General features: G+C 39.2%; 1 protein-coding gene across 1 annotated transcript in view; it reads left to right on the top strand.

Moving 5' to 3' along the window:
- Positions 1-3219: 3219 nt before the first annotated feature.
- LOC310939142 (rho-related GTP-binding protein RhoN-like) overlaps positions 3220-16213 on the top strand; it is a 42526-nt gene continuing 29532 nt past the window's right edge. Inside the window, exons 1-2 of the mRNA XM_083903808.1 lie at positions 3220-3565; positions 4768-4855. Coding sequence (XP_083759934.1) covers positions 3461-3565; positions 4768-4855 — 193 coding nt within the window. The 5' untranslated portion in view covers positions 3220-3460. The remainder of the gene's footprint in view (positions 3566-4767; positions 4856-16213) is intronic.

Here is a 16213-nt window from a genome sequence, read left to right as displayed (position 1 = left end):
AATACCTGCCCTAAAAATCTTCTGTTGTCAACAACGCTGACTCGCAAAAGGTTTTATTTTGAATGTCGAATTGAGGAAGCTTCCTGTAAGTTTGCAGCTGTTGTCAGGTGACTTGACGCAGGTCGCAGAGAGAACGTCCCGCTGTGTTGGCGGAAAGCTCGGAGATGTGAGCCAGAGGCTGCGGAGACTTTGAAACCGCGGAAACTGGAGCAGAGACGGGATCATGTGAGGACACAGCTGGAGGAGGAGGAGGAGGAGCCACGTACACATGTGCTTTTAACGTGAAGACTGTTGTGTTTGGTTCATACAGACAAAAAAGGAGCTAATAATAAGCTTTTTTTTTTTTTTTTTTGCTCTAAGTGCACACATTCACATGTGAAATAACACAAACAATCGTCACAGAAAAAGTAACAATGTCTTTTGTGAATTATAAGTACAAGTATAAGTGGTTGCTTGACAAAATAAAATCTAATAAAATAAAATACAAATATTTATTCATTTATACCAAAATTATACCAAAATATACCATACTACAAAGCAAATCAATATTTTTTAAATGGTCCATTAAGAGAGGAATTATTAGGATATTAATCTGCCAAAATAAAAAGGGATTTAACATAACAACAGCTGATAATAATATGCACATTATGCGCTCACATTTTATGAATTGTGGTTGATTCTGACACACAGGAAGTGTACTTTTCTCTTACCCTGTGCGTGCGTGTGTGTGCACAGAACTGTATACACTGTTAAACACATGACCACACATGATACTCTGAGTAAATTTGGCTGATTGTACTCTGTACTTTTTGTTTGAAATGTCATATTTTTCACTGTGATATTCATAGTTTTAAGTGCCAGTTTTTGCCATTCACCATTTCACACCATTTCACTCACATATTCACAGTCTTGTATAATAAAGTACATGAAAGTGACACTTGAGTAAAAATACAAGTATCTTTACAAGACAATGACTTTGGTAGAAGTTCAAGTCACTTTTTAACGATTTTACTTAACTCTGTAAACTCCAAACCATTAAATAATTGACAGAAAATTCAAATTCTTTGAAACTGGAGCCTTCGTTGGTCGTTCTGAACAAACTGAAAAAAAATCAAATATCAATTTCCATATAGGAGTTTTAATTTGTATCATATTTGATACAGTGGCTCACAATGCTCAAAGATTCTTTTTTTTCTTGAACAAAAAATACACAAACACATCCAACAAAAGCAATGCAGCAATGGAACTGGCAGGGTGGAAGTCTGGAGGACATTACATTTCAGTTATTTTTACTCATTTTGCGGCTCACAACCTTTTTATTTTGAGTGATGGTTGGCTTGAAAAACAGCATTTCTCACAGTACACATGGGCAAAGTGGCCTACGCAGTGCTTGCATATCTGTCAGGTTTATCGGTCGGGTTTCCCATAATTTTATACATGTGAAGCGGAAAAATGGAAGCAAACTGACATATTTCATATCACATTTTATCCCATTTTACTTATCTATAAGAAATGAACTCCAGCGTAACTTAAATACATTTCCATGCTCAGAGTTAGAGTGACTAAATGAGAAAGTGGGTTATTTAACAACAATTTTAGAGAATCACTACAGACACTTGAGGTCAGCAACATGATGTACACAGCAGTCGATGTGCCTATTGTTTGTCTCTGATTACAGTATATTTTCTTATTTAAAAAAGAAAAAAGAAAAAAAAAAAGAATTGGCTTAAGATTAATTATGATTTGATATAATATGATATGAAAAAGATTCTCTTTGTAAAGTGTAAGGACTCCAGCCCAAACTCCTCTGGATTGCCTGGCTCTCTCTGACCAGAGGATGGCGCTATGTCACGTGTCAGAAGTTATGTGCTGCCTGTTCATTGATATGAAAGACAAAACAAACAGGCTGTGATAAAGTGACTTCTGGAGTGAAATGAGCATTTATATGCTACCACACACACATCTCTATACCACACAGCACAGCATGACAATGAGAGTGCATTTGTTTCTCACCTCTGAAGAGAGAATGGAAGATTACTGAGAAAAACATGTGAGTCATTAGAGAAGACAATCACCACACTGATGTGTTAGTATGCTGACTTGAGTCATAATCTTACAGTCAATTATAAGCTATAATGTCTATCTATCTATCTATCTATCTATCTATCTATCTATCTATCTATCTATCTATCTATCTATCTATCTATCTATCTATCTATCTATCTATCTATATAAACATATCATGTATATATTGCTTCTGTGGACTGTTTGGTGTTAATGTTAAAGTTCACTGAGGAGAGAGAGAGAGAGAGAGAGAGAAAAGCTTGTCACCTGAAACGCAGCATGACTATACAGTATAAAGTCAACCAGAAATAGACAGAGCGAGACCGGAAACGTGTAGGTGTTTCCTTCAAAGTAAAAGCATGACACGCAGACGACACGATAGCTACACAGCAAAACAAAGTAACAAAGTGCACAATAACACAGTAAGTACCACTTATAGACTTTCTAATCCTACACCGTGACTTATTTTTTTTATTTAGGACTATTTATTGATGTATTATTTAGTATAATACTTTAAAGTATAATACTTTAGTATAATACTTGACACAGAAAGTGGTAGTTTGTATATTTTGTGTTGATGTGGTTGCATTAGTTCATGTGATATATATATATATATATATGTATATGTATATAGCGCCAAATCACAACATACATCATCTCATAAAAGGGAATAGAGAGCCTGTCAGTCTGACCTTTGCAGTTCTCTCTCTTGGTCCTAATCTTGGACTGAGTGATTGTTATAGTTCAGGTTTAAGGTTTAAATTATGCAGCTCTCTCGCTGCCTGGGAAAAAATAACTCAGCAAATTAAAGTCGCCATGGTAAAGTTAAGTTTGAGAAAGCAGGATTTAAATCAATTATGCATACATTTTTGACCATGACACATCTTTCCTGTTAACAAAAAAGAACATCAAAATTATAAATTAATACTTATGAATGAAAATGTAACTGTACTAACATATTTACATTGTGGCTCTAACATAGTCCTTTGAATAAGGAATAAGAACCTCAATAAATTATTGGGAGGCTGCTCTGCCTTTGACTTTTTTATTTTTTTTTTATTTTGAAACGTCTAACAGGAAGTCAGTGTTGAATTACGCGGGCTTAACAGGTGTCCTCGGTGCCACCGGTGGAGCAGGGCAGCGCAGCAGTGCGCAGAGCGCAGAGCATGTAGCCAAAACCACACGAGAGTGAGCAGCAGGAGTTTCTCTGTGTCTTCAGGAGAACACACTCTTTATTTTCCCCTCACAGTTTTCACGGCGTGTGTGTGTGTGTGAGTGAGTGACAGAGAGTGTGTGTGTGTGTGTGTTATTGTGAGTCTCACCCCACTCTGACCGCAGCTCAATGACAAGCAGGAGTGAGACTCAGTGATACTTGATCATCACGGGGCCACGAGCGATGGAGAGCAAAGGATTACTCCGCTGTAAGATCGTGGTGGTCGGGGACACGCAGTGTGGCAAGACGGCTCTGCTCCATGTGTTTGCCAAAGACTCGTATCCAGAGGTGAGAGACTGTCATTTCGTTCACAGATAAATAAATACATAAAGAGACTTAGTGTAGTGTGCGCACACATGAGTGATGACTGCAGCGCAAAGTGCGCGCGAAGTCTCCGTCTTCACTGACATTTACAGCAACTTCTGACACAACTATTTGTCATAATCAGGCGTAAACTGACACATAACTGCCGTCATATGTGATTCATTTATGAATTTATTTATATTGATTCCCTTCTTAATCTTTATGTCATGAGTATTTGAGGAAAATGCACAATGTGATAAGACTTCGACTTTCTTTATATTATTATTATTATTATGACGACTATGATTATGAGGATTATTATTATTCTCTGTGGTGTCTGTCACAAAGTGCGCTAAAAATCTCAGCCGTCGGGTGATGTCGCCTCCCGGAGTTGCCAGGTCATTTCAGCAGTTTGACCACAACAAACAAACAAACAAACAAACTACGTATGAGGTTAGTGGAGATTATAGAAGACACCTTGGCATCTATATATATATATATATATATATATATATATATATATATATATATATATATATATATATATATATATATATATTTATGTATACAATTATCTGTAAAGATATGTTAAGACTAATTCATTTACAACTTTGCCAAATAAAATACATACCCTATGCCTGTATTATATGTATGAAACATACATCTATCATGATGATTATGATGGATAAATATTGAAACTCATCACTATTTGAGCAACCAAAGCTCACAAGATAAGAGGCTCTTACTAGTTTTAGCCATGAAAACAACACAAGATTATTTATATTTTTCAGGAAGTATTACATCATGTTTAATGTCCTAAATGAATATTTTCAAGCCTGCGTACATGATGTTGTTCAAAGAACGGCTGGTTGTGGAATTAAATGCATTTAGAGAACAATTTCCATCTCTGCATTAGTCCATTTTAGTCCTAAAACTTAATTAGGTCTGTCTCATTAGGACCAAGTTTTGGTCTCCATGAGGACAAGTGGTCCTGACAAGGTCAGTGTTTATGCCAGAAAAGGCCCTAATTACAAGAACACAACAACATAAAACAGCTGATTCACCTCAGCTTGGCTCCACCTTATTTTCACATCTTTTCATTTATGTTGTTTTTTTTTCCCTCACAAGACTTTAAAAGTTATGTGCGTTCAAACTTCTGTCTTATTTTCGCCTCTGTGTCGTTTCAGAATTACGTTCCCACCGTGTTTGAGAACTACACAGCCAGCTTCGAGATCAACAAGCAGAGGATCGAGCTCAACATGTGGGACACTTCAGGTGAGACGCACACGTTTGTCTCTGCTGTGCTGTACGTGTCGTGTGTGTGTGTGTGTGTGTGTGTGCGGCAAGATTATCATGCCAATGTAATGAGAGGTGAGCTGCATCATGTTGACTCCTCAGAACAGCGTGACTGAGTCAAAAACATAGTACAAAGCACATCATTTTCCAATAATCCTAACATTAGTCTCAGGTACACAGGTCTGACAGACGTGACGCTGCATGCACACGTCTGTGTTTCTGCACACGTCTGTGTTCATGCTGCGCTTATGTAACTCCCCTGCTGTCAGTCAGCACCTTTAGAGCCCATGTGACGGCGGGGTTTGTTTTTTCGACAAGTGTATTTTATCAGCCCTGCGAGGAGAACAAGTCATCTTCGTTCTATAAGTACCTGTCACGGAATAATCAACCTTTCAAGAGGAACATCAGGTTTTTCTGAAGTGCGGCTGTTTGAAGTGACTGATGCAGGCTGAGAACCAGTCTGATACGCAGAGACGACGTCGCTCCTCGCTGAAAACGTGGTCGTCAGCAAGAAAACGCAAAAGAAAAAACTGATATCAGCCGCTTTACGAAAAGGCTCAATCACAGAAGTAAAACGTGTTTGTACAGCAGTTTAAGCTAATGATATCTGAATAATTAATTTCCTGATTTGTCTCGTCGTTGGAAAGCCTTTTTTTTTTTTTACTGAGATCGTATGTTTGTAAACTGCTCACTCGCTTACACCAAAGTCTACTCTGTCCCTGGTCTACTGCTTAATCTTGTCGTAAGTTTGTGTCACTATAATTAGTCTGAAAACACAAAGAAGGACAACAAAGGATTTCAAATCAAAGCACAAAACAACACATTTGAACTCACTGATGGAGGCAGTGGTGGATCAACAACACAATAACTCCATGTCCCATGATGCAAAATCAGTGTTTTTCTCTATGGTCTTTGGTGCAGGGAGTGAGTGCTTTACAAAGTGAAACAAACTTCAGTTTCCTGTCAGAAGAGACTGTTTAATAGTGAGACAGAACAGAGAATATACTCTTTAAAAGTCACAGACTTAAGTGGGTGTACACTCTTAGAAATAAGGGTTCCACAATTCTCCTTCTACAAGTGCTGAGGTTCTACCTGGAACCATTTGCTTCTGAAAAACCCTTTCCCAAAGAAAGGGTTTTTCAAGGGTTCTTGGTAACACTAATGGTTCCAATAAGAACCATTTTGATCCAGGAAATCCTTTAAAACCCCTTTCCCGAATAAAGGGTTTTAAAAGGGTTCTTGGTGGAACCCTTATAAAAAGGTTCTACCTGGAGCCAAAAAGGGTTCTCCTATGAGGACAAGCCGAAGAACCTTATATGGTTCTACTTAGCACTTTTATTTCTAAGAGTGTACAATTCTTTCTTTCTTTAGTCTTTTACTAAGTGGCTAAACTCAGTTATTCCTTGTGTCTGACTTTGTGTAACTTCAACTCTCTCTTTAGTGCTGAGGCTCTTTGGTGAACATCAGCACGTCTGAACTATTAATGTCAAGATTTTCCGACTTATTTTGCAGTTTCAGTCATTTTCATTAAGTCAAAATACACGATCCGTCTCAACTGTATTTACGTTAAAATGTTGTGTCTGGTTGGCTAATGTCCTCTCGCTGCGTTAATGTGGTTTTGAGAAGCTGGTAAAACATGCTAATATGAGAACTGCTTTCCTAACGTCCTCACACAGTCATAATTTATGTTTCTATAATGAAAACGAGTGTGAGTGTGTGTGAGGCTCCAACAGCTGTGTCCTTTTCAGCCTCCAGCGCTGAGGCAACTTTCTCCCTTTGTTAACCTTTAGGCCGTTTTTCACATTTCACTTCCACCTCCGTAACAACACCCAAAAACCAGCTCTCGCACGAGCAGAGAGCGGCTTTAGTGCACAGCGTTCCATTATCCTCCACCCATGCAGTCAGACAGTCAGACAGACAGAAAGACCAGCTAGACGAGCTGAGGATTAAGAGCTGCTGCTGCTGCTGCTGAGGCTGGTGTTGCCTGTTGGTCTGCACTGGGTGAGGCCGCTCCACTGTGTTTGTACAACACCCATTTAAAATTACCTGTTGTGTCTCACACACACAGGTTCATGCAGCTGTCCTCTTAAGGACACTGCACTGACTTCCATTCATGCGGACAGCCTGCACAGATCATTAGCCCTAACTTTTACCATGCCTAACCATAACCTTAACTCAACCACAATTCAAATATTGGCCCTAAACTTAAAGGTGCATTATGTAATAAATCCAAAGCAACTGGCCATAAAATCCTCTTAATATGTCACAGAGTTCAGTACAGCCAAAAAACATTTACATTAAAAAAAATATTTTGCAGACTGCAAATCATGTTTATGTTTTGAAATCATGTTTTGGCATGTGGCGCCACCTACCGCCATCCACCAATCATTGCAGTCAGTAGAGTCTCAGCTGCCGAGCAACCACGGGTTGCCAGTTACGTCAGAAAAACGAAACCCAAAAGACCTCTGTATTTTGAATTTGAATGTAGTAACCGTTTTTGGCCACATTCGTACATATGGCACCTTTAATCGGTTCCTCAGTAAATGACGTCCTGCCTCATTAGGACCAGGTTTTGGTCTCCGTGAGGACTACTGGTCCTGACAAGGTTGACAACTTGTTGTGTGCCTAATCCTAACTCTCAAACCTAACCCTAACCCACACCTAAACCCAATCCTAATCCTAGCCCTAAAACCAGGTCTTAATCCTGTTGTTGGGCCCAGACAAAATATTGCTATAATGTTTTTTGGACCTCTCAAAGATATAAGATCACCATAACCATTACAACTAAGTGCCTAACTCTAACTTTAACACACACACACACACACACACACACACACACACACACACACACACACACACACACACACACACACACACACACACACACACACACACACACACACACACACACACACACACACACACCCTTAAATCATTGGAAAAATGGGTTAAGAATTTACTCCACCACATGAAACAATTCATGTGTCATTCACAAGCTTAATATGTCACATTAATGGCATCTCATTGTAAGTCAGATGTGGAACAGTGACCAAAGTGCTCAGAGGTGTGAACCTTTATAAATACTTTTTAAGGGTGTCATTAAATACAAGTTTGTCTGCTCAGCAAAGCCTCACTGGAACATTCTATATGAGTACGTTTAACATTCACTTTTGTACACAATACTGTATATAATACTGTGCACCTGTATTTTTTTTTACAAATAGTGTTCTATTCATATTTATTGTTTCAAACTTGAAGGAGGAGCACACATAATTCCAGGTATCCCAAATATAAAACTTGTTTTTGTAATATAATGAATTCAATGTCAAACAGGGAATTAATATTTAATGTGAGTGACTTGTCAATGTTCCTAAACGTTATATACAGAGACCCATTTAAAAAAATAAATAAATTAAAAATAAAATAAATAAAAGGCTACGAACGCCTCCGAGTGAAGAGATATCTGTGTGATAAATGAATCACAACTTCATTTAAATGCACGTGTTGTTTGATAAAATGAAGTTAAAGGCTGGGAATAAATATTCTGCCTGAACCCAGTCTTTGGAAAAGATCAGTGTCAACGACATGCAGTCCTAGTGATTTATTTCGACGTGCAACATGAGTGGGTCTGCCTTTTTCCAGTTATTTCAGAACCACATGATGTATAATTACATATATATGTGTGTATATATAATAGATTGTTCCTATCACCAAAGTAATAAAAACAATTAATTAACTAATTCACTGGGTTTTAGAGCAATTTTATGATTTTTCTAATCATACTATGAATTGTGAACCGCCGTGACAACCAGACGTTTGAAAGATTTAACTGAAGACAGGTGATCCATATTTGACTTGTGCTGACTTCTTCCCGCTCTCTGCCTCAGCTGCTGAGAGCAGACGCGTACGTTTGCCTCGCAGTGTTCCTGCCAGCTATTCCCGGTGTGTCTCAGGAGACAGGTGCACGCTTGCACCAACACAGCTTTAATCCATTTTCCTCTAGTACCTGCTTCTTTATACTAATGACTCAGACGGAGGGGGGGGGGGGGGGGGGGGGGATTACACCTGGTCCTGTTTAATGTCTGGTCTCACCTATATTTGTTGTTTCTTATGCAATCACAATCATTGTTGTTATTATTTTTGTCAGAACGTCGATACGTTTGCTGGTGCATGCGTGTATTCACAGACATGTGCAGGCATGTGTAAGAGACAGTTGGGCAAATGTCTGCAAGCATTGAGTTCGCATGCCTGTGTGTGTGTGTGTGTGTGTGTGTGTGTGTGTGTGTGTGCGTGTGCAGTTTGCACCGGAGCCAAAAGCACTAAGCATGAAGTAAAGCAGCAGGAGTGAGGGCAGTGACCGAAACTCAGACATCAAACAAGCATTATGAGGAAATCTGTTGTGTCTTCATTGCCAAGTATCAGAGCAGAGTTTGAAATGACAGCAGCTACAATCATGAAGCTGGTTTCCAGCTTATTATTTCCTAATAAAAACCAATACAGAAAGTCCCTTTAAAAATGCTAACTCTTTTGAAAACATAAGAAATAATCTATTAGGGATGAGCCGATACCCAGTATCAGTGTTGTGGTGGTAGAAATCGCTTCTGATGCACGACCTCGGACACATCATCAGTGTCGTTTCCTGTGATCATAGGGTGTTTGCGGGTTCTTACAAGTGAATTGGATAACTGTGAAATAAAATTCAGCGCGGTTAATGAGTCAGAAAAAATATGTAAATACTTCACGAAGCACAATCTGGAGATGTGCGTCGCCACTGTCACGTGACCAGAGCGAGTGAGGGTTGCACACACGTCTGCCGTGCTGTACTCGTCACGTCAGCTGCGACTGCGCTAAGACACCATTTTAAATAAAAGGCATATTTATTTCTACTTATATGGGAGTGGGAAGTAAATAGCAAAGTATTGTGTATTTCCATGTTTGTACTTTAAGAGTAAAAGCATATTTGACTAAACGGCATATAAGTATATTATAAATTAACATTACATATAGTATGTACTCTTGTTATAGGCACATTAATGTCATATATTACTTTTTGGGCACATTATGTTTTTGAAAAGGTTAGGTTTAGATAAGATAAGATAAGATAGTCCTTTATTAGTCCTGCAGTGGGGAAATTTCCAAGACAATAAAGATAAGGATAATAAATAATAAACATGCATTACCAAAAATAAATACAATATATAATGTACAATGTATAAAGATATTAACACTGACTATAAAAATAGGTTTAAAAATAGAATGTAGAATGTACATTATAACCGGTCTGCAGAATATACACAGTATGCACATGGTATTTACAGTATAAGGAAACAAGGTTGAGCTATTAAATAAGGATATGGATATTGCACTGATGAAAAAAACTACAATATAAAACAATTTGACAGTATGAAAAATGACAATATATTGCACTTAAAAAATTTACATTATGAAAAATATACAGGCTTGGTGGTATATAATGTACATCAGCACAAATGTCTTTTTAACAGCTATACGTTGTTTAAAAGCGGTCAAAACCAGTATCGGACTGATATCGCTATCGTAGATACTCAGGGTTGTGTTATCTGTATCGATATCTGACACAAAGAAAGGTGGTATGGATTCGTGTTTGGGTTAACTGCAGCAAAGATAAGTTTAGTTCAAGAGCAGACAAAAAAAACAAACAAAACAAACACAGACCTGGCAACCCTGATGTACAGACCCACAGAGAGGAGCGAGTGTTGGGTGAAGTGCCAGGATGATCTTGACAGAAACAAACGGGGGGATTTAATTAATCAGGCACTTGCTGTGTGACCAAACACTTGCCCCCTGTCTCCTTCATTCTTCATCTCCCTGCACCACCCACTGCCTCCTCAGCCTCCTGCCTCCTTCCCTCACATCCCAACATGCTCACCCTCAGACTCCCGGCCTCATAGGTTAAACTCTCGCCCTAGTTTTGCTTTCTGCCTGCCAAACTAAATCCCTCCCTTTTCTCTTTTGTAGCAATCTCTGTTTCCCCTCATTCTTCTCTCCATCCCTCTGCTGTCTCCCTCTCTTTCCTGTTCTGTCTCTCACGCGACTGCCGCGGCACAGAGTGAGCACCGAGATCAGAGCGATGTGAGTCAAGATGAGATTAAAAATTCATTCTTGGACTCAGTTTGACAAATCAGCCTCTGTCAACGTTCATTGAAACGCTGTTCTCGTGCAATGGCTGTTCTCCACTCAAAAGGGGCAGTTCAGGATTCTGGAGGAGTGGTTCACGCACTACGTGGACGCGTACTTAAGAAAAGACTAACATATTATAATCTACACCTGCTCAAGTCTGTGATATCTTAAAGGTCTAGGGTGTAACATTTAGGAGGGTTCAATAACATTGATCAGTTTGCATTAGAATAAACATTTGATATGTACTTTTCTCACTAAGCAAACTTACTGTGCAAATGAATCTAAAGAGCTCCGCCCATATAAACCTGATGCATAAACCAGTTGTTGTTCAAGTTGTGCAAGTGTGTTCATCCTTCCTAGTATGTAAAGACCGATGTAGTTCTCTGATGCACTTATGGAAGGGAAGGGTGAGTGGAGGAGTCATCTGTTGCAGTCTGCTAGATGTCACTATTCCCATGTTTCATCCCAGGTTTAAACTATTTTCTTACCAGTGGAGGAGGTCCATCAACCAAAATTATCAGTCCCTGTTTCTGACCTATTATACAGTTCTAGCACTACTCACTTCTATTGGGCTTGACTCTACTCAGTTTGGTATCAGATACATTGTTTTCAATTACTTTAGTAATGTCGTTTTCTACACGTCACGACACAATCTAGTGACGAGCAAATCGGTTGTTTTCGGTGTAACTGAATCAAGAGTCACTGAACTGAAACATGTCTGAATGAGTTGTGATTCTTTCAGCAGTGCTGTCGCTAAATACACTAAATAAATGCTAAATGTTGGAGATTAACACGTTTTCAGGATTTTTAAAGGTCCCATAATATGAAAAATCAACTTTTTAATCATTTAAATCCTTATATTTGGGACTCTGGAGGTCCTATCAGTCGGCAAAGTGTGAAAATGATGACTCACTCATGTTTTTGTGGTCCTCCTCAGTCTAAGTACAGGAGATAAAACACGCGATGTTGACTTCCGCGCTCATTGGGACGTGACAAAGCGCCAAATTCCTGGAATTGTTGTCTCGCGGAGCTCCGCTTTGTCTGTAAAACATGCGAGAGTGCTGGCGAGGGCAACTGTATCCAAAGTCCACGAAAATTTCTATTCTTGGCTCCACAGTGCAGCACAGAGTCCTACACAAACTTCCAGCCTCAGAGGATTTATCTGTATCTGTATGACGGCAATGTGCCTGCTAGAGCCTGCAAATGATCACTTTTCCAAATGCTAACTGCTGTTAGCTCCCAGTAGCCTCTGTGGCTGATGTCATTTCCTGTCCCTTAAGTTTCGAGTTACTTTATTTTTTTATGTTTTTTTAATAAATACTAACTAACTAAACAGAAGTTGTGAACTGGGCTGTTTTGGCAGGGTGATTGAATTTCTGTGGTGCTTCATCCTTATGGTATTTTGACCAAAGCATGTCACAGACATGTTTATTAGGACACCACTAGGTGAACTTAGGGTATAATATGAGCCTTTTTAACAGATCTACAGTTCAGCATTGTTCAGTTTGATTCTTGTGTCAGACATGGCGTCATGACTCTTCCAGTGACGACACTCTCTGACCAATCAGTGACAGACAGTCTGTCGACGTCACATTTTAGTATCGGCTCAGGTTGCTTGGAACTTCATTAGAGCAGGTACAAAAAAATCACATAATGGTTAAGGGGAAAAAAACAAAACAGAGTAGAGCCGAGCCGAATTGTATGTGCTTGAATTGTATCATGAAAAAGTGCCAAATGTGTGTCGAACCAGCTTCAAGCTTCTGCTGCATAAAATGAAAGAGTGTGATTAGAAACCACACCAGACCTGTGCCAATCAATCCACTGGTTGCAGGAGTGGGTGAGAGGGCATGGGGATTTATTTAATTATTGTAATATTTTACTGTACAAACAACACAGTGCCTCACCTCACCTCGCCTAACCCTACTTAACCACTATTTGTCTAGCAATCCTGTCTACAACAGCTTTAACACAAGGCTCACTTTGCCCCAGATTAAATCAAAAGATTTCCCAGACAATCCTTTTCCCAGACAGTTATATTTATTTCCTTATCACTGTTTTCTTATTGCACTACAGCCTTCGCTGCAGCTTTTTTTTTTACTCTCTATTTTTTGTAATTGTGTATTGTATGTTTGGGTTACTGCACGCCTGACCATCCAGGGAGTGGATCCCTCACCTGTGGTTCTCCCTAAGGTTTCTACCTATTTTTCCCTGTTAAAACGTTTTTTCCCCTGGTAGTTTTTCCTTGGGTCTGAGGACATGTAACCAACCCTGTGAAGTCCTGTGAGACAAACTGTGTTTTGTAAACTGTGGCCTATATAAATAAAATGTGATTAGTTGACTACATATTTTGAAACCAAAAGCCCATTTAGAATCATTACAATCTCTTCTCATAACAACTTCTTTAAGTCATGACTTTTCCTTTGTAAGAAGATGCTGCAATATGTTACAGTAATTTCCTTTGCACGGACCCTTTGAAGTCATCAACTCGGGCTCACTGTTGGATGAAATCACCATAAAACAAACACAGGACCACCATCATTAATGATTATGATGACACAACATTTGTGGGGTTAAGAGTTGTTGCTCTCTTGATACAAAAATACAAGACTCACGGCCTTCGCAGTGAGCCTCGTATTGCAAAAACACCATTTTCATTTCTCCGTTGCTCTATTCTTAATGTGTTCTCCTCTGCTCTCTTTAATTCCATCTCTTCTTTCTCATATCCATTCTGGCTGCCAACCTCTCACCAGTCCATTTCTCTCAAGGTCAAGAGTCGCACTGTATTGGGACAGTGCCCTCTCAGCACTCTTGCTCTTGATTAGCTTACCCTGCGTTTTTCTTTGTCTGTCTCTCTCTCTCTCTCTCTCTGCCTTTTATGTCGCTCCCTCACTTCTCACTCAATCTTTTTCTCATTTCTTCTGAAAAATCCCAGCGCTCCTCTCCCCCTCAGTGCACCTTGGCAGCTCAGATATACTACAGCACAAATGGCTCACTCTAATCTGCCTTAAAATGATAGTTCAGGTTTTATGAAGTGTGGCTATGTGAGATACCGACACATCAGCCAGATTAAGCCTGAGACACGGAGAGGCACGCGCTCGCTAAAGACATGGTCGCCAGCAGGGACGCGGAGAAAAAAAACGGATTTAAGCCACTTAACAGAAAGCTCACTGAATAAAATCTACACCTGATTAAGTTGGTAATATCTTAAGATTACTGCTTTATCTCGCGTCGGACAGCCTGAAGACAAACTGAAGTTTGTGTCGCTTTGTAAGCCGCTCACTTCCCAGCACCAAAGTCCATCAAAAATCAGTGATTTTATATCATACCGCACAGGAGCAAGGGCCAATTCCAATTCCTATCTTACCCCTCAATCTTAACCGTCAAGCTCAACCCTTAATCTTAACTGGCCCTCAAAACCAAGTGTTGAGGGTTATTTTGTCACTCAGAAATGGGACACCCCTTAAATGCAGATACATCTTCAGACTGTAGGGGGCAGAATAACGCGAAAGCTGCTTCCAGTCTGTCAACTCCAAAAAAGAAGAAGAAGAACACATTTACATCACGATTATTTATTACGATCCGTTTGTCAGTCAAGTTATTAGGTTGTCAGTTAGTTATAAGATGATACTCGTACAAATACCACAACCACGGACATATTCAGCTGACAGTTACCACACACCACGGCTTATTGAAAAGTAAACCATAGCAAACGAACGTGTGTGCGCACCGGCCGGCTATTGACAAAAGATCGTAAAATAAAAATAAATGTTACGCAACAATGACGTCAGTAATCCATAATATGGGCCTAAACTAAGATAATACAATGGTTTTCATCATTTTTATATCTCTATTAACAAAGAAGATACTTAATTTGTAGTGTACTCGTTTCGCTGCTTTCGGCGCCATCTTTGTTATGGCAAAACATGCAATGCATTCTGGGTAGCCCTTGCTCCCAAGGGTGGTCTCGGAAAATCTCAATATTGAGGGCGATACAGCCCTTAAACTCGCCCCTCAACTTAGTTTTTCTGAGAATCGGGACAGCACTTGCACTAGAGGGAGCGCGCATTTTTGAGATTGAGGGTTAAGATTGAGGGTTAAGCAAAGGATTTGGAATTCACCCTTATATTCACTGCTGCCCCCTTTAGTTAGTTTGCATGTGCTCTTTTGTGGCTTCACTGTTTTTGAAATCCTTTGTTTAGATTTACATAAATGACACAAACTTACTAAACAAGGCAGCAGTAAGACAAGGCGCTCATGTGTCCCTGCGAGCTAAAAATGGTAATTTTCTCTCTGGACTTTGGTGCAGAAGGGTTCGTTCTTGGCACGTCGTCCGACCAACATATCAAAAACTGATCTTCATGCAGCATGTGCCAGCCGATTGTGGACGTCGGTCTCTCTCATCAGGTCTCTTATCTACCAGCGTGAGTTTATTTTTTTTCTACGAGCAGCTTTCTATTGATTGCTCTCCGTGGCTGCGTAGAGTGAGAGCTGCTCTGACACAGAACCACAAGCATCTGCGGCGAGTAATTATCAACCAATTTGCCAGCGTGATGCTTCAAAACGTCATAGCTTGAATAAATATACAGACACCAGGGGTGACCTTTACATTGATTCTTACTTAATCACCTGGAGCTAATTATAAATATGCTCTGACTGATTGCCCTTCTTTTAAGTATCCAAGCTAATTCACACCAACAAGTATATAAAGAGATGGTGTTACAAGCATTTGAGTGCAAAGTACATGACATCATAGTAAAGGGACTGAGTGCATTTGTAAAGTACAGTCATTATAGTACGGAAGCGTATTGCATTCACTTGAAAGAAAAAAAAAAAGTCCTGTTTTTCTGATTAATTAATTTTCTGTTTGTTTTTTGAATATTTTATTCCCCAGTTTTTCTGTAAATTGTTTTTCCTGATTTTCTGAGTAATACTTTTCACGCCATAATCACTTGTTTATTACTTGGAGGTACATTACTCCGAAAAACGGACCAAAAAATAAATTACACCGAAAAACAAACCTAAAAATAAATTACTCCGAAAAAACAGAAAAAAAAATTACTCAGAAAAATGGGAAAAAAATTAGACAGAAAAACTGGAAAAAAAAATATTAGTCAGAAAACAGAAAAATGTATCAAAAAACAAACTAAATTAATTACTCATAAAAACAGGAGTTTTCTT

Source organism: Microchirus variegatus, assembly GCF_963457635.1.
Source record: "Microchirus variegatus genome assembly, chromosome: 17".
Classification (NCBI taxonomy): Eukaryota; Metazoa; Chordata; class Actinopteri; order Pleuronectiformes; family Soleidae; genus Microchirus; species Microchirus variegatus.
This window is presented reverse-complemented; position numbering and strand designations above follow the sequence as displayed.